Genomic DNA, 20,020 nt, shown 5'->3' on the forward strand with positions numbered 1-20,020 from the left:
TGCTCCGCGAGCTGCATTGGTTACCAGTTGTCTTCCAGGTGAGATTCAAGGTTCTGGTAATGGTCTTTAAGTCCCTACATGGCATGGGTCCGGAGTACCTCGGGGACCACCTGCTGCCGGCGTCAACTTCCCTCCGCCCTGTGCGTTCCCACAGAGAGGGCCTCCTCAGGGTGCCTCCAGTCAGAGAATGTCGGCTGGTGGCCCCCAGGGGGAGGGCCTTCTCTGTGGGCGCTCCGGCTTTATGGAACCAGCTGCCGGTCGAGCTCTGGACGGCACCAGACCTTCCCTCCTTCCGAAGCGGTCTGAAGACCCATTTATTTGAACAAGCTGGCCTGGCCTGATGGGGGATGTTAGGGTTTTTAATGGGTTTTTATATTGTTATTGTTTTATCTGGGCGATTATTTAATTCTTTTTAAATTTTTGTATTTTCTATTTATATGTGCCCTGTTCACCGCCCTGAGTCCCTCGGGAAAAGGGCAGTATACAATAATAATAATAATAATAATAATAATAATAATAATAATAATAATAATAATAATAATAATAATAATAATAATAATAATAATAATAATAATAATATGGTGAATGTGCACTTTGGTTTGAAAAAATGCAAACATTTGGGAGAAAATGTTCTGCCCGAACTCGTCTCTCGTCCGCGTGGTTTAGTTTAATTCTCCCGTTAATTGAAAGGAGTGCTTAACGTAATCTGGAAATTCAGCCAACCCCCTGAAGCAACCGTTTGGCGTTTTGCTCTCTGCCTCTCAGAGTAGCAACTTTGCTTTCGGGATCAAGGGCAACCGTCACGAATCCTTTTTGGCGCGCACTCGCGATCAGCCTGCCGAACAGGCGCTGATGCCCGGGGCAAAAAGAAGAAAGAAAGGGAGCACAAGCAGGTTGCCACACGTTAACCAAAAGGTAGTAAGAGCCGCGGAGAGAAGGAATGTGCACCTGGAAAGTGCCAGAAGCTACGCGGCTGCTCAGGCTCCCTAGTTTTCAGCAATTACTCTCTCAACATCCAGCGACTGACTGCATCCGTCTCCAGCCCTCTCCAATTCTCTAACGACGCGTCAGGTGTAGTGCCGAAACGAAGTGCGCCTGTGCGGTGGTGGCCGCGCAGTAGCAGCAGGAGTGATACTACATTATTATCTGTTACGGTGCTTTAAGCGCGGTCCCAGGCGGCTGGGAAGAAAAGTAAGCAGCGGTATCTAGGACGCCGGAGGAGGAAAATGGCGGAGCCGGGTACACCCCGAACGTCTCCCTTCTATTCGCGGGCTTCAGGTAGGGGTGAAGAACTAGATGACACGATCTTCTGTGGGTGTGGTTTGTAAGCGAAGGCACCTACTTTGTGGAGAAGCCTGCTGCCTGGGACCTCCCGGTCTTTTCTCCGCCGCCGCTCCGGTTTCCCTCGGAGCAGGTGTCCTTCCGTTCTTGGTGCCCAAATTGTAGCCGCATCCCGGTGCTCCTATTGTTCGGTTCCAGACAAGCCTCATAAAGAGCCGCTCTGTAGTAGCGAGGTTTGAGAGGGTGGGTGTGTGCAGTGGCATTTGGCAGGCGGGTAGGTCGAAAATGGTTACGTGGAGAAAACTGGGAAGGCGCCAAACGGCCTTGGGAAGGTTGGGGAATGGAAGGTTGGATGTACAACACTGATGAATGGAGGCCTTGCGGGAAGTGAAGGTGAGGACCGAAGAAGCAGAGGGCTATTTTATTCCTAATCTTCGGAGATATTAGCTGACCTAGGAATAAGTGGAGTAGTAGAAAGTAGGGAAAACAATCTATATTCGGGTAGTGGGTCTTTTTCGTCCAGACGCTGGTCAGTTTTTAAATTTTTTTTAAAAAATGTATATTTTATTAATTTTTTACAGTTTGTACTTTTCATTTTTCATCTCCATTCCTTTGATTTCTGGATCCTGTCTAACATTCCCAGTGCTTTTTTTTGTAAAAGAAAAAGGTGCCGGAACTCACACGTCATACAACCCGCCTTGCCTACCCTACAAGGTTCCATCCCAAAAAGGTGCTGGAGCGTTCTATGAGAAAAAAAGCCCTGAACATTCCTATTCAACACTTCCAGAGTTAAGATAAATAATAGTGGGGATAAAGGACACCCTTGTCTTGTGTCCTTTTTAATATTGAAACTCTCCATGAAATCTCCATTTACAATTATTTGGCCGTTTGTCTATGATAAATTGTTTGAATTATATTCATAAAATTTTCTCCAAAGTCCATATAGTTTAGTTGTTGAACCATAAAATGCCAATTGACATTGTCAAAAGCTTTCTGTGCATCTAAAAAGATCAAAGCCACTTGTTTTACTTGGTGCATTTCGTAATATTCCAATGTGTCTAAAATCATTCTTAAATTATTCTTTATTTGTCTCTGGTAAAAATCCATTTTGGACTGAATGTATAAATTCAATCAAGAATCTCTTTAGTCTTTCTGCTATTACTGAAGCAAAGATTTTATAATCCACATTTAGTAGAGATATTGGTCTGTAGTTCTTTATCAGGGTCAAGTCTGAGTCTTCTTCGTGTATTAGGGTAATATTGGCATCTACCCATGTATTTGATAGTTTGGCTTTTAGTAATACCTCATTACACACTTCTTGCATTTGGTAAGATTAATGTAAACATTTGTAAAATTCTGCTGGTAGCCCATCTGGGCCTGGTGTCTTACCATTTTTTGTCCTTTTATAGCTTCTGTCAGCTCCATCAGTTATTTTCCCATTTAGCATATTTTTGAAATTCTCAGAGACTTTTGGTGCCCTAGCGTTTTCTAAGTATTGCCTTATTTTTTTTCTTGTGGAATTTCTTCTGTACTATAAAGTGTTTCATAAAATTCTTTAATTATTTTTATTATTGCATCATTTTGACATTGTAGATTTCCATTCACATCTTGTAGTTTGTTTATCAATTTCTTTTTTTTCTTTTTTTCTTTTTTCAGTTTATAAGCCAACCATCTCCCTGGCTTATTAGCATTTTCAAAAAAGTTTTGTTTTGCTCTTTTGATTTGTTGAGCTATTTCTTCAGCTTCTATTAGATTTATTTGTGTTTTATTATCTCCACTTGTTTTTAAGAGTTTTCTTTTGTGGGTCTCTTTGTATTTCTAATTCTAGTTTTGTAAGTTCTTTTTTAAGCTTAGTTTGTTGTTTTTTGTCTTTCATCTTTTTTGCCATGTAGGTTATGGCTATTCCACTAAAATATGTTTTAGCTGTATCCAGTGGTGGGATTCAAATATGTGAACAACTGATTCTGTGTGGATGCTGGGCCTGGGCAACAAAAAATTAGCTACCGGTTCTGCCGAAGTGATGCGAACTGGCTGAATCCCACCACTGGCTGCATCCCAAACATTTTGGAGTGATGTATCTTCTCTCTTATTTTCTTTGAAGAAAAATTCCATTTCCTTTATGGATTTTTGTGTAAATTCTTTCTCTTTCAATAAGAATTTGTTTAAAGTCCATCTTGTTTTTTCCTTTGTTTCTCCAGATCATCTTTATTGGATTATGGTCCGCCCATAATAGTTTCTATCTCAATTTCTTGTATATCCCTTCTTAATTCAAGAGATATCCATATCATGTCAATTCTAGACCATGATTTGTGGCTGTTTGAATAAAATGCATATTGAGATGTCTTAGGATTTATTTTTCATATCCTGAATACAAATTTCTTCTGCCTTTCTGGAAAAAAACTTAGGCAAAATATTCCTTCCTTTTTTCTCTATTTTACTACTACTATAATCTAATTTTCCATCTATAATTGCATTAAAATCTCCTACTAAAGAAATATTTTGGTACTCCATTTCCACTATTTTCTTGTGTAATCTTTGATCCAGTCAGATTTTTTTTAATTCATCAGACAAGCACTTAGAAAATGCTAGGAAGAGATTCCTTGGGCAGAAGAGAAAGTGAAATACGTCCTTGTCACTAGATTTTTAAATTCCTTGCGTTTTTTACTACACTTGGCCAAATAAAGTATTTTACTATATTTTAAACTGTAATGGTTTGCTTTCCCCTGTGCTTCTACAACCAGGTTTTGTTTGACATTGACTGTCATGGGTAGGAGCAGGAACTAGTATCTTTAGGGAGGTTAAGGTTAAATGGCTGAATATACACTGGAAAGATGAATATTTCAATTTAAAAAAAAATATTTTAAATAGTTTCTATATGTTCTTTTTCTTTAAACCTGTTGGGTTGGTCTCTACAGCCAGTTTTTGTTCAGCATTTACTAGCATGGGTAGGAACAGGAAATAATAGTATCTTTAGAGAGATTAAGGTTAAGTGGCTGAATACACACTGGCAAAATGAATATTTTAATTTTAAAACTTGATTTAAAATAGTTTCTGTGTGTTCTATTCTGACTCTAAACCTGTTAGATTGGAGTTGCAAGGCACTTCCACATAGAAGAGACATTACTCATCCATGGAATATGCTGCCAAGTACTTGAGGTGCTGCTCTTAATTAAGGCAAGGACTCAACTAATTTTCAGCATTGTTCTGGTCTTTTTTATGAAGGTGTGGAAAAAATATGGGGCTGAGATTATTTCTTCTTCCAAGGTAAAGCACATTTTTATTTAGCTGGTAATTCTGCAAAAGAAAGTACAGTAATAGAGATCTGTTTGCATCTAACCAGTGGCTTGGTTCATACATTGGATTATTACCATATGGTTTGTTTAAGTTTTGGCTTAGTATGATACAATATTGGTAGCCACTTAATTATACCTTGTCCGACAGACTCTGGTTAAAGAAACAGTCTAGAATGATATACAAATAAGTATATCTTAAGTATGTTAAAATTTTGTCAAAATTGTGGTCTTTTAGTTTATAGAATAGATGTACAGTAGTAGGTAGCAGTGGTAGCCAGGCTGGTTTTTACTAGATATGTAATATATGATCAAATAGAAACTTTGTGAGGTTTAATTTAAACCAAGCTGTAATGAAATGAGTTAGCTAAACATGAGTCTTAATGCCTTTAAATGTGTTTTAAATATCTATATTTGAAATTAATCGGTAAGTAAAACTTCTTAGTTGGCTTTAAATCCTGTACTAATTTTCCAAATCTTATGATTATCTACAACATTAATGTGTAAAGTAAGTCAGAACTTAATGTTCTATTACAACCAGAAAGGAGCTCATGCAAATTGCCAGGGAAGGTCTTTTTCTTCTATATGTCCAGAGGAAGAACAGGCATGTATTTGTCTGGTTTTGGTTTGCTACTGTTTGAGATCCAGAAATTGTGGCAAAAAATAAAATTTTATTTTGATAAATAGGATGGAATGTGTAATTGACATATTGCCAAATTATTGATTTCTTAAATTAGACATATGTGCATATACATACATGTATATATTCAATTTTATTGAAAGGCATGAGTACAACATGCCTCTGTGCGTGGCTTTCATTGACTTTAATTGAGTCAAAGGCATTTGACTCAGTATTCCAGCAAGCAATAATTAATGCATTCCTCAACCAAGGCATAGACACTGCTTACATAAACTTGCTATAATCAATATATAAAAAAGCAACAGTTTGCTCAATGAACTTTTTTATATAAATATTTTATTAGTTTTCTATTTTTACAATCAAGTGCCTAATAGACAACATGATGACTGAGTCCATTAGTAATTCCGTGGTACATGTAAGCTTCTTCAAACTAAATCCAATATTACACCCTCCAATACATCCTCTCTTCTGGTAATAAACATTTTTCCACACTTTCCAAACCTCCCTTTATTTGCTCCAAAGTTTCCCCAAATGCTGTCACATTTCTGGCAAGCTGCAGAACAAAGTAACACACACACACACACACCTTCAGCAGCCTCTGGTGCAAGTAGTGGGTGAATGGAACAAGCCATCCTCCTTCAGGTTTCAACTCACACACAGTTAGATTAGAAGAGTAATTTACTCAAGGCCACGTAGATAACAAGGAAAGAAAAATACATCCAAAATCTAAGGAGTCTGTGGAAATGCAAGCTTGCCTGAGCAGTTTCAGAAGAGAAGCCAAAATTCAATCTAAGGTCTTTGAACACCAAATCAAGTTTGTCAGCCAGTCAGTTTCAGGGTTTCCAAGCAGAAATCACAACACAGAACGAGATCAGAGAGTTGTTTCCAGGATCAGCAACAGCACACAAAACTCCAAGCATTCAGTATTTGTTCCCAACAAATGCCCCTCCCCATAGCATCTCCTTAAGTCTCAGTCTCCAGGTGTGCCTTGTGGAGAGGGGCGGGGCGCTCTCTTCCCGAATAGTTGAGCCTGCCTGCGTTGTTCCCTCCTCTCCACTCTCTGTGCTCTAGGATCAGGAGGGGGTGGCCCTTGTTCATCGTCTGAGCTCTGTCTCTTATGTTCATCCTGTCCCAATCCTGAAAAGCCTTGGCCTGCCTCAGCCTGCTCTTCCCCATGTTCCTCTGAAGCCACAGACATCTCTCCCTTGACCTCTGTCAGCCCCAGTTCCAGCTCATTTTCCTCAGTAGATTCAGGCTCCAATGGGGCCATGACAATCCATTTATTCAATCCATATCCTATTTTTGCTTTTTTCAATTTAAATTTCCCATCCACAAGTTTTATTTGGGTAATCAAAAGCTTTCCTTATTCAAAGTTCTTAACATATTCTTATTTCTCTTTTCATATCAAGATATGATATTCTGATTACAAATCCTATCTAGTTATAATAATACTTCTATTTCTATCAATCTATTCTTAACAATATTCAAACATCTATTTAGTAATATAACATCCCCTCTAATAGGTCAATGCTTCTGTTTCCTTCAGTCTTACTCTAGCTTTCTTTCTTTGCCAACTAACTTTCCAAGTCAGTGCATTTGGATCATCAAATAATTCTTCCTCTATTTTTGTGTATGCTATTTGAAACAAGAGAAACAGTTTAGTTAAAGTATTTTGGAAGAACTAGCCCATTGATATTCATTAAACAGCCTCCCTCCTCCAATTCCCCACAGTTCTGTTAATGGCTCTATCTTCCATTCCATCAGCTCTCCTTCCTTATCCTCCAGTATGTTTTGAAATATTTGTAGAATGTCTTTTCCATTTCCAATGTTATCGTTATGTCTACTAATTCTTCATTTGTCTGAGTCTGGCCATTAGTTTTTTCCATTAGGTCCTCCATATTTGGGTCAGATTTCTCTAATTTTCCTTCTACTTTCTGGGTTGCTATTTCCTTCTCTGTGGTTATTTTCTGGGTTTATAGATTTAAATTAGAAAATTGTTCTTTTATCTCCTTTGTGTTATTTTTAATCTCATCATGAGCTAAAGCAATTGTTTCTTGTATTAATTTCAACATGGAGTGAATTTCTTTCTGTGATTCATCAGTATTTTCTTGGTGGTATGTCAAACTGAGTCATCTGGAGACAGATATTAAGGATGGTTTTTACCATTTAGAGCAGGGGTGCAAGACGATATTCCAGGGGGTGCAAAAAATTGGGTTTAGAAGTTTCAAAATTATAGTGTATATGCATAATTCGTTTTGAACTTTTGTGAGGGGTGCGAGAATATATCAGAAACATTCTAGGGGCATGGGGTATAGAAAAGATTGGGAACCACTGATTTAGAGCTAAGGATGGAACATCCATTTTATTTTTTTGTAAGTAGCCTTTATAAATTATCCAACAACTAGCTGTTCTTAAACCTCTCCTAAGCAAATATAAGGAAAATTCAAATTTTTCTGTCCAATGAGAAATATATCCTTTCTGTCCAGGGAGAAGAAAGAATCATTAAAAGTTGTTTATCAATCAAGATTTATGATCCAAAATGTTCCATCATGTCAGGCAACAGTGTATGCTTCTTCTACAGGAAAATAGTTCCACAATACAGCTCTGAAAGTCAGTATTTGTGTTCATAGTTCAGACAAGCCAATTTTACAGTAGTATTATCATCTTTGCTACACAGATAAGCAGCCCCCAAGTCTGTTCCTTTTTCTCAGCTGCAATTCTCAAAAACAAAAACTTCCAAGACCAGCCAAAGTCTTATCTAATTGTGGGCTTCAAGCCAGGTTTCTCTTAGGCATAATAAGTTATAGTGCTGTAATTCACCACTAGATGTCATTAACACTGTGTGTGTGTGTGTGTGTGTGTGTGTGTGTGTGTATTCCAAATTAGTCTTGTAGGTTTCTCCATTTTCTCTAATTAATTCGCTGCTTTTCTTTTACTGAGGTAATGGGGCGGAAATTCCCTTTCCCTCATCGGGAGGATTGCTTTGGCCAGATTTTCAGGAAGAGGTCTTAAAGTCATAAAGAGAGGCTCAGGTCTCACTCAGTTTCATCCACGTTGGTGAAAAAATGCTTGTTAGTGCTTATTGTCTTCCGTTGACAGCAGCTTCTGACTAGATACATGAATGTTGCCAGTCTTTCCTCTGCCAGTTTGGAGGGCTTCCTCGCATCAAATGGGAGGGCTTTCACACTCACCCCATGATCAACATGGGTCCCCTCCTTCCTTGTCGCATCTATGGAGTGACTGTCGACCCTTTCCAAAGTCCCCCACCAGGGCAAAATCAAACACGAAAGATGGAGCCCAGTCTTCCTACATCCGCTCACCGCGATGTCAAAACTGGAAGCCCACCTTAATGATCTTAAAGTGGAAATCAACACAGAACGAGGTGTACGACAAAGCAATACAATATCACCTATCATTTTCTCAGCCTACTTTGAAGAAGTATTTCACAAACTAGAGTGGGCAAAAAAAAAAAATCAATGGTGCCTATTTAAATTACTTAAGATTTTTCTCTTCTCAGAAGACCCAGAAGAGCTACAGAAACACATACAAGAGCTGCACAAAGCAGAGAACCATTTACATTAAAAATAAACCTGAAAAAGAGCCAGGTTATGTTTAATAAATTCACCAAAGAAAGAAAAAAAATATCTGAAGAAGAAATAGATGTAGTAGACCACTATATTATACCTCGGCCAATGGATCTCAATGGTAGGTTTACAATAAAGGAAACTGAATGGAATGTTAAATGTGGTTGGCAGGCATTTGGCAAGCTAAGCATAATTTTCAAGAAAAACCTCCCCCTATGCATGAAGAGAAAAGTTTTCAATCAGTGTGTGCTACCTGCTCTAACATATGCCAGTGAAACATGGACCGTAATCTCACAATTTATACAAAAGCTGTGATTGAAACAAAGAGCCATGGAAAGATACATGCTCGGCATTACAAGACAAGATAGAAAGACCTGTACATGAATTAGAGAACAAACAAAAATATACAATATCATCAACAGAGTAAAAGAATTGAAATGGAAATTTACGGTATATTTATATTATAATGCAGAAAATTCTTAAAGTGAATATAAAAATTAAACCAGAAACTTTCCTCCTGGATCTAATGGAAAAAGACTTGGGGAAAAAATTTGGAACTCAAGGCTGCTCTATGCACAAAAGGATGTTTCGATTCCCATCATGGATGAATGGCTACAAAAGTTGATGGAATTAGCAGAGATGGCTAAATTGACTGTTTTGATAAAAGAAAAGAATATAAGTACTTTTGTGTCTACTTGGAAACCGCTTCTGGACATTGTGCTTGCGATGGAAAAAAATGATACAGGTAGTCCTCGAGTTACGAATATAATGGAGCCTGTCCATTCCATTTGTAACTCGAAAATTCATGAGAGTGAATCTCATACTTCAAACGAAATCACTCCCTGCTCATTAAGATACATGCAGCTCATTAAGTGCACATGAGGTATCTCAGGGTGGGGAAGGCCATGGGGGGCCTAGTGATGGAACAGGCCCTCAAGGCCTCCCCGACCCACTAAGATACTTCATGCTTCCCCCTCCCTTATTGCCACGCCGGACTCACTTACCTTGAAAAGATCTGTCTCTTCTCTGGTGCAGTTCCTGCTTTTGAGGGACAGGAGAGTCGATGGAAGTCCCTGAGTGCCGTAATATCATGCAAGTTCTTTTGCAGAGAATGTGTGCCTGAACCCTCCCCACAACTCCGGAGCCACATGGCCACTGCCCCAAGAACAGAGACTTTAAAAAAATCATTGCTCATCGCACACTGCCTCCCTGCAGCACCTTGGCTTCCTGCCTGCCACCCGATTGGCTGGCAGCTATCTGTCCCATGCAGCCAAAGGTCCGGGACAAAGGTGGCCTTGGCGAAAGGGCCATGCTGAAGGACACGGGGCAGAGTGATAAGGGCCCATTGGCCAGGGAGAATAGGCAGTGGGGCAGCTGAGGAGGAATGCTGGAGGAAAATGGGTGGAGGCAGGAGGTGAGAGAAGGAGGCATGGCCAAGGGTCCGTGCCTGAAGGTCCCATTCTGGGGCCAGATAAAGCCCCAAGCCAGATTTTTACGGCCCGGTTCTGGAAAGTGCTGCTGAAGGCCTTAGACGTGCAAATATCTCTGTCATTGGCGCATTATCCTGAAACAGATGGCGGAACTGAGAAAGTAATCTGAATACTGGAACAATATCTGCACAGCTTTGTGAATCAGAAACAGGACAATTGGGCAGACTGTCTTGCAGTAGCTGAGTTTGCTTTCAACGACTTGCAGCACACCTCCACGCAGTTGACACCTTTCCTGGGCAATGTTGGGTATCATTCTCAGCTTTTTTCTCTCATGCAGCTCGACTTTCCTGTTCCTGCAGCTAATGATTATCTTGCTGAGTTACAGGCTGTCCATTAGTTGGTGCGATGACAACTGGATAAAGCCAAGGCAGATTATAAAAAAGTCATTGATCAGTCTTGGCTGTGGGAGATCGGGTATGGCTGTTAACCAGGCATCTTTCATCGAACTGTCTTGTCAAGAAATTGGATCATCAGTACATAGGTCCTTTCCCCATCAAAGCTGTCATTAACCCAGTTGCCTATCGCCTGACCTTGCCACACTCACTAAAAGTACATCCAGACTTTCACTGGTCCCTCTTAGTTCCAGAACAACCAGCCTGTCTGCTCCACTGACCAGAACATCCCCCACCTAAATCATGTGATGAAGACAGCTCTCTCAAGTGCAAGGTTGCCAGCATCTAAGACTCACTTTGGCTGAAAGGCCGGTTTCAATACTTGGTCAAGTGGAAGGGCTATGGACCAGAGGAGTTCACATGGGAGGATATGGTCACTGTGATTCTGCTCTGGTGCAGGCATTCCATGATCAGTTTCTTTCATGGCTGCACTCAGATCGTGTGACCGAGGGGAAGGGTCCTGTAGTGAGGGATAGTGCTGTGGTCCTTCGGCTGCCAACAGAGCTGGCAGCAGAGTCAAACGAGGAAGAGGAGGGGGAGCCTGGGTCAACTTCAGAGCTTTTGGAAGGCTCTGATGAAGCAGAATCAGAGGCATATGCAGAGCTGGGGACGTCTGTCTGCGCCGAGGCCAAGAGGCAGCTGTCTTCGGGGCCTGAGATGAGTGAGGGGGAGGAACAAATGGGGTCCATCCCAGATGTGCATATGCATAGAGAAGAGAGGAGAGCAACAGAAGGCAATAAGCCAGCTCTCAGGGAAAAGAAGTTGTAGACTAGCCAGCCCCTCTCTGGCTGGGAAATAAATAGTAGGAATTTGGGAATGGCCTGTTGTCACAGACAAACATTCTTGCCTTGTGTCAGAAGGAAAAAAAGATTTTCTTTTGTGACTCCTCCCTTTTTGGTTTTGTTTACCCAGCATGAACAAAGATTGTTCCTACCTTGTTTTAAATAAAAGGAATTTGTTTTACTTGGGAGTAAGCAATTTCTCATTATATGTGAAGGCTGGGTCAGAACAACTATAGATATCACCAAATGAGTACTGCCCATCATGGCTTTGGTTAGTTGGGACTTTTACATAACACTATCTAGTAAGGTGGTAAAGGTGTAGACTAGGTAATTAGCATTAGCGAAACCTATCTCATGTGCAACAATCTAAATGAATAGTAAGCACAATATTGTTCAGTGTTGGCACACATTGCCTGTATGCCCAGAAGTATAATCAGAACACATTTTTGAAGCTCATCCCCACTGGAAAGCATATTTTTACCCCACATTTTCTCATATTATTCTGATTAGCTAATTGTGGAGATCAGGGGTGTCAAACTGCCGGCCCATGGGCTGGATGCATTTTGGCGAAACCGTGCGCCACCCCATTACCGGCAATGGAAAAAAAGTCATGCATGTCATGTGACATTGTGAGTTTGACACCCCTGGTGTAGATTATTTTACAGTATCTAGAGATTATCTTGAATCTAGAGTTTATCTTGCAAGCCAACATCCTAGTATTTCCTACCAAGTTGGTGGTATGTGCAGTGTACTGAAACTAACTCAGGATGTTCTAGACTAGAGCACAAAAGCAAAGAATTAGATTTTGTTTACCTTTCAATAAGTATTAAAAGATAATTTTGTCTGAGACTTTAAAAGTGCAGTTAGATTATGAAAGTAAATAGGAAGACAAAATGTTGATTATTTTTAAATACTAGCTTTGTTGGAATGATGTGCATTGCTTTGTTCAAAAACTATACAGCTGTTTATTTGGCATATGCCTTTTTAAAAAACTGTCAGACTTTATAGGGATCCAAATGATAGTTCTTTGATTCATAGAGTGATGCCATGTCATAAGTGCCCTGTATAATTTTCTTCACTTCTCAGTGCAGCCATATGTCATCACAGAAATCTTTTGGGGGACTTTTGGTTTTGCGTGGTAGCGCCCAGTTGCTGGATTGTGGATCTCTGCACCCCTGTGGCTACTTTTGCCCTGCCAGGGAACCCTAAATGATCTAAGTCGCCCAGGAGAGGCAGCGAAGGAAAGAAGGGTGCCCCAGTGATTCTGGAACAATGGTGGTCATTCTGTTCGATTCAGGGAAAGGCTTCTAACTCAACAGGAGAAAGGCTGGCCACACTTCATTGACCAACCCAAGATACTTGCAACCGAAGTCCAAAGGCACTAATCAGCACAACAGTGAACAGCGTGCTTGAAATTGGGTGAGAAATTTGATCTTCTCCCTCCTATTTTATACTTAATTTCCTGGAAAAGATCCCCAAGAAGCAAAACACCTCCCAAAGTTGCGACCCTATCTGGACCGAGATGCCCTGCGCACAGTCACCCATGCGCTCGTGACCTCCCGGTTAGACTACTGGAATGCTCTCTATATGGGGCTGTCCTCGAGGACCACTCGGAGGCTTCAGCTGGTGCAGAATGCTGCTGCGCGAGTTGTGATGGGGGTTTCCCGATACTCCCATGTAACACCTCTACTCCGCGAGTTGCATTGGCTTCCGGTTGCCCTCCGGGTGAGATTCAAGGTGCTGGTGATGACCTATAATGTCGCAGAACAATTCACAGTCCGACCAGAGGAGGATGGACCGTGGTTCATTTGCATGGTGAATATCAAAGAAAAGAAATCCAAGGCATATTCTATAGTAAAACTTTTAATGAGAAAACAAAAGACCTAAACTGACTACATTCTCTCATCAGGCAGAAGAACAAAGTAAAAGTAGTAACTGTGAGAAACTTTTTCTAGGCATGCGCACAAAACTGTTTAAAACCAAAACATAGCTGGACATAGTTGGAGTCACTATGGTTACATGATAAGATAATAACACAGGTGCAGAGCAGAAAGAGATGTACAATTAGAAATGAGCGAAGCTGGCAAAACTAAAAAAACACGCAGTGACATCCCCTTCTTTTGTCAGCGAAGCAGAAAATCAGATAAGGCACATCTTGCGCAGATACTCGTGTTGGGCTGTAGGAAGTGGTTTGTTCAGCATATCAGCAATTTGGTCATGTGTAGGCACATACTGCAATTTGACAAAACCTTGTTTAACTGCTTGTCTTATGTTTTGGTAACGGATGTCAATGTGTCTAGACCTGGAACCTGTAAAGCGATTTTCAGAGATATAAACCACAGATTCGTTGTCCTCCATCACAGTGATTGGTCGAATTGGAGGTGTCCAGATATCTGTGACTAAGGCATCAAACCACATTAGAGAATTACATGCATCTGAAACACAAGCATATTCAGCTTCTGTAGAGGAACAAGAAACAAAATTCTGTTTACGCACATGCCAGTAAACAGGACATCCATTCAAAAACATCATATAACCTGAGGTGCTTTTACGTGATTTCTTATCACTTGCCCAATCTGCATCTGCATAACAACATAACTCTGCATAGTCAGTATGTGTGGGTTCTAACAACAACTTCATGTCTTTGGTGTGTTTTAGATATCTCAATAATTTCTTAACACATGTCCAATGAAACTGTTTTGCCTTGCCTACGTGTCGTGATAGGAGATTAACACTAAGTGCAATGTCAGGTCTAGTCCAACTACTAATATATAGCAGCGACCCAATGACTGAGTGATAAAGTGTTTGATCCTCGAACTCAGGACTCTGTTCATGTGTCAAGTTGTGAAAGTCGGTTTGCATGGGTATACTCACAGGTTTAGCATCCTTCATGTTGCAGTGATGCAATAGTTGTTCAATCTTATCTTCCTGTGTAAGACTGAACCCCTTCTGAGTTTTGGTAACTTGAACACCTAAATAAGTGTTAATATGTCCTAAGGACCTCAATGTGAAAAACTGTTGTAAAGCTTTAGCAAAACATTCACTCATCTGCTTATTTGGACCAATATAAACAATATCATCAACATAAACAAGAATTATCTCATACCTATTATCAGATCTTTTTGTAAACACGCATTCATCTGTTTCGGACTTAATAAAGCCCATTGAATTTAGTTTGTCAGAAAGACATAAGTACCACATTAAACCAGACTGTTTCAGACCATAAAGACTTTTGTGTAGAAACCAAGTATCCCCTTCTTGCTGTCGGAAACCTGGAGGACCTTTGACATAAATCTCTTCATCAAGATCAGCATGTAGATAAGCCGTTTCAACATCATACTGGAAAACTTCTAGACCAAGGATAGTTGCAGTGGCTAAGGCGATTTTCACACTCTCAGTCCGCACTGTGGGTGAATAAGTATTTGTATAGTCCTCAGGATAACGTTGAGCGAAACCCTGGGCTACAAGTCTGGCCTTGTACAACGACTCACCATTTGGCTTCTTTTTAATTCTGTAGACCCATCGAGTGCCAATAACTTTCTTGTTTGCTGGAGGACTTGCAGGCGTAAACACATGAAGTTTCTTTAGACTGTCCATTTCAGCCTGCATTGCCTCAAACCATTTATCTTGCTCTGATTCAGGAAGATGTTTGATTTGTGTGAACGTCTCAGGAGGAAGTGTAACATTACAAATCAAAGGTAAAGGTGCTTTTGTTACTTGCCAAATGTCACGGAACAATTAACAGTCCGACCAGAGGAGGATGGACCGTGGTTCATTTGCATAGTGAATATCAAAGAAAAGAAATCCAAGGCATATTCTATAGTAAAACTTTTAATGAGAAAACAAAAGACCTAACTGACTACATTCTCTCATCAGGCAGAAGAAACTGTAGTAACTGTGAGAAACTTTTTCTAGGCATGCGCACAAAACTGTTTAAAACCAAAACATAGCTGGACATAGTTGGAGTCACTATGGTTACATGATAAGATAATAACACAGGTGCAGAGCAGAAAGAGATGTACAATTAGAAATGAGCGAAGCTGGCAAAACTAAAAAAACACGCAGTGACATATAAAGCCCTAAATGGCTTGGGTCCGGGATATTTGAGGGAACACCTGCTGCCAGCATCAAGTTCCCTTCGTCCTGTGCGCTCCCACATGGAGGGCCTTCTCAGGGTGCCGCCGGTAAAAGACTGCCAGCGGATAACACCCAGGGGGAGGGCCTTCTCAGTGGGTGCGCCTGCCCTTTGGAACCAGCTGCCCACAGAGCTTAGGACTGCCCCCGACCTTCGGTCATTCCGCCGGGACCTGAAGACCTGGCTCTTTGAGCTTTCCGGCCCAGGCTGAGAGTTTTTAATTGGGGTTTTATATTTTTCAGGGATCAAATTTAATTATTTTTAACTGTTTTTAACTTTTGTATTGTATTGATGTTTTTAAATACTTTGTAAACCGCCCTGAGTCCTACGGGAAAAGGGCGGTATATAAATTCAATAAACTTAAACTTATACCCCCCCTTCCATAGATGGAAGCGGCAAATTAAACTCGGGGGGAGGGGGAATACAAAACACCACAGTTTGGATTAATTTGAAAACTAAGAAAATTGTTAAAACGTTATACCTGAAAAAGTATTGATGGAATTATATATACATGCGTATACATATACATATAGCTAATGAGAGCTAAGGAGCTTGAAATAGCTATACTAGTCTCCCCTTAACTCTTTGTCAGTCACAAAATTTTGAATTTACAGTGTTCACAGTAGTGACGTCTGCCTACAAAATATGCTGGAGCAAAATGCAGAACAGACTGCTTTATATTTGCTAGAACGGGTGCTCCACCCAATACATAGATACATATACATATACACACACACACACGCATACACACACACACACACACACACACACACATAAAGAACAACAAAAATAACTTTTTTAAAAGAAGTTGGAAATGAAGAGTGACACCTAGTGGAGGATTAGAGGAAACTACAACTGTATTGACTCAGAATTTGGCAAGACGCCTAGAAACAGCGCAAAAAAAAGCTGGGGACAAAGCACCAAGTTATCTCTTACTGAGTGAAACTACATTTGTTTAGAAATTGCTGACCCTCTGGGATTACAAATATACTGAACTGCATGTTTAAACTTAAACTCTGTTTGCAGAGAAAAAAAAATCTTGGCCTTTGGCTAATCTTCTAAAGGAGAAATTACTAGAAAACTTTTAGATTGTTAAATATTTTGTATTGAATCCTGATTGGTTGATAATTACAAGACCCCTGAAAAGAAGAACTGTTATATTATTTTCAGTGGTGCCTGGACAATTGGAAATGTATTGGACTATAAAGCTTATATAAATATAAGAACTACGTAAGACTTGGCTGTTTGAAACTTAAGATGGGCTGGCTTGATAAAGCCAATTAAAAGACTATGACACTGATGAAAAATTACTTAAAGGGGAGAGATAAAATGGACATTATATACAGTGGGACAAAAAAGTATTTAGTCAGCCACCAATTGTGCAAGTTCTCCCACTTAAAAAGATGAGAGAGGCCTGTAATTTTCATCATAGGTATACCTCAACTATGAGAGACAAAATGGGGGGAAAGAATCCAGGAAATCACATTGTAGGATTTCTAACGAATTTATTTGCAAATTATGGCGGAAAATAAATATTTGGTCAATAACAAAAGTTCATCTCAATACTTTGTTATATACCCCTTGTTGGCAATGACAGAGGTCAAACGTTTTCTGTAAGTCTTCACAAGTTTTGCACACACTGTTGCTGGTATTTTGGCCTATTCCTCCATGCAGATCTCCTCTAGAGCAGTGATGTTTTGGGGCTGTCGCTGGGCAACACAGACTTTCAACTCCCTCCAAAGGTTTTCTATGGGGTTGAGATCTGGCGACTGGCTAGGCCACTCCAGGACCTTGAAATGCTTCTTACGAAGCCACTCCTTCGTTGCCTGGGCGGTGTGTTTGGGATCATTGTCATGCTGAAAGACCCAGCCACGTTTCATCTTCAATGCCCTTGCTGATGGAAGGAGGTTTTCACTCAAAATCTCATGATACATGGCCCCATTCATTCTTTCCTTAGTTTACATGGATCAGTCATCCTGGTCCCTTTGCAGAAAAACAGCCCCAAAGCATGATGTTTCCACCCCCATGCTTCACAGTAGGTATGGTGTTCTTTGGATGCAACTCAGCATTCTTTCTCCTCCAAACACGACGAGTTGAGTTTTTACCAAAAAGTTCTACTTTGGTTTCATCTGACCATATGACATTCTCCCAATCCTGTTCTGGATCATCCAAATGCTCTCTAGCAAACTTCAGACGGGTCCGGACATGTACTGGTTTAAGCATGGGGACACGTCTGGCACTGCAGGATTTGAGTCCCTGGCGGCGTAGTGTGTTACTGATGGTAGCCTTTGTTACTTTGGTCCCAGCTCTCTGCAGGTCATTCACTAGGTCCCCCCGTGTGGTTCTGGGATTTTTGCTCACCGTTCTTGTGATCATTTTGACCCCACAGGGTGAGATCTTGCGTGGAGCCCCAGAACGAGGGAGATTATCAGTGGTCTTGTATGTCTTCCATTTTGTAATAATTGCTCCCACAGTTGATTTCTTCACACCAAGCTGCTTGCCTATTGCAAATTCAGTCTTCCCAGCATGGTGCAGGTCTACAATTTTGTTTCTGGTGTCCTTGGCCATAGTGGAGTTTGGAGTGTGACTGAGGTTGTGGACTGGTGTCTTTTATACTGATAAGTTCAACCAGGTGCCATTCATACAGGTAACGAGTAGAGGACAGAGGAGCCTCTTGAAGAAGAAGTTGCAGGTCTGTGAGAGCCAGAAATCTTGCTTGTTTGTAGGTGACCAAATACTTATTTTACCGAGGAATGTACGAATTAATTCATTAGAAATCCTACAATGTGATTTCCTGGATTCTTTCCCCCCATTTTGTCTCTCGTAGTTGAGGTATACCTATGATGAAAATTACAGGCCTCTCTCATCTTTTTAAGTGGGAGAACTTGCACAATTGGTGGCTGACTAAATACTTTTTTGTCCCACTGTATCTATCTAAAAGTGATAGAAAACTATACTCAACACCTTCTCCTGAAGACCCCAGTTTGGAGTTTCAAAGATCTGTAGGAACAACGACTCAAGACAAAACAAATACATCCCAGGAGAAAATATACACAATGCTATGACAGATTCAAATCATAATGAGATTAGAAATAAGCTTGACAATATAAATCAGACATGTCAAACTCACGACGTCACGTGACATTGCGTGATGTAACAGAGCTTTTTCTCCATTGCTGGCAATGGGGTGAACACGGTTTCCTGATGATGCGTCCAGCCCATGGGCTGGCAGTTTGACACCCCTGATATAAATGAACATATCTCTAACATAAATCTACAACTAAGTAACACTCAAAAAATGACAACAGAGAATGAACAAATAAATCAGACAACAGAACATAAATTAAATGAAAGTGACTTAAATAGAAAAGCTATAAATGAAGAAAACTACAATTTAATACAGAGGGGGAAAATCTGCAAAACCTCACTGTAATAAAGAAGACAAAAAATTGCTTTATCCTCCAGGATTTCAAAACAAATTTGAGGATAAAAAAGAAAAACAAATAAAATGGATTAAAGAACTGTCAGAAAAATCATCACAATGGGTGAGACAAAAAACTGATACTTTACTTGGCTTGTTGACTTGTCCCCAACAACACTCACAAAAACACAACCTGGTAAGCTAAACTTGCTGACTTGGAAAGCGACATGGCAAAAGAAGATTAGAATTGCAGATAAGAAATGTGATTCAACATATCAGAGGGAATATTATATGACTAACACTTGTTTGAATATGGTTAATACACACACACACATACACACACACACACAAAGTTTGGATATCAAGAGGCCCTAGAGTAAGATTCTTAGATGGTGTAGTATAAAATTAAATATTGTTGAAATATGGCCAAAAGAATAGATAAAATTTGTAAAGTGGCCCTATAGTAAGAGAAATAAAATATATAAGTAGTAATAATATTTCTAGAATATATGAAATGTTAAAACACTGAGATGGTATATTTAAATGAAATGTTTGGATATTTAAATGTAATGAATTTTGAGAAAAGTATGACTGATAAGAGTGGTCTGAATACTGAGGGGAAACTAAGCTTTAATAAAAAGTTTGAATACAGGACATATAATGACTTAATAAGATGACTTTTATAAATATAATGGAAATATAAGCTGATTATAAACTATGTCATACGTTGATGTTATCATATGCATAAATAAAAAAATGTTTATGTTCAACTTGGTGTATACTGAAAATATTAAGAATTATATTTCTTTTTTTATACAAGTTTTATTGATTTTTTAATATTTACATATACATGTATTTGTGAAGCAATATGGTGGTTGGGTAGTCAAAATAACAAATGTTGTAAATAGTTCAGGTTACATCAACAGGGATTCCCTCTCTGATTTCCTTAGTTATCACATAGTCAAAATAATCAAGTTAATACAGTTCTAGTTGTACCTAGTCAAT

The 20,020-nt window shown here is 39.8% G+C and overlaps 1 protein-coding gene across 6 annotated transcripts in view; it reads left to right on the forward strand.

Annotated features, from left to right (window-relative positions):
• Nucleotides 1-938: 938 nt before the first annotated feature.
• Nucleotides 939-20,020, forward strand: part of MAP7D2 (MAP7 domain containing 2) — a 78,870-nt gene continuing 59,788 nt past the window's right edge. For 2 of the 6 annotated variants that reach the window (XM_081326810.1, XM_081326809.1), the window contains exon 1: nt 975-1,278. In XM_081326810.1, coding sequence (XP_081182936.1) covers nt 1,227-1,278 — 52 coding nt within the window. In that variant the 5' untranslated portion in view covers nt 975-1,226. Of the gene's footprint in view, nt 1,279-20,020 lie in introns of all 6 variants that reach the window. The other 4 variants (XM_081326806.1, XM_081326807.1, XM_081326804.1 and 1 more) reach the window with 4 other exon arrangements.

This window comes from Vipera berus, assembly GCF_964194415.1.
Source record: "Vipera berus genome assembly, chromosome: 4".
NCBI lineage: Eukaryota > Metazoa > Chordata > Lepidosauria > Squamata > Viperidae > Vipera > Vipera berus.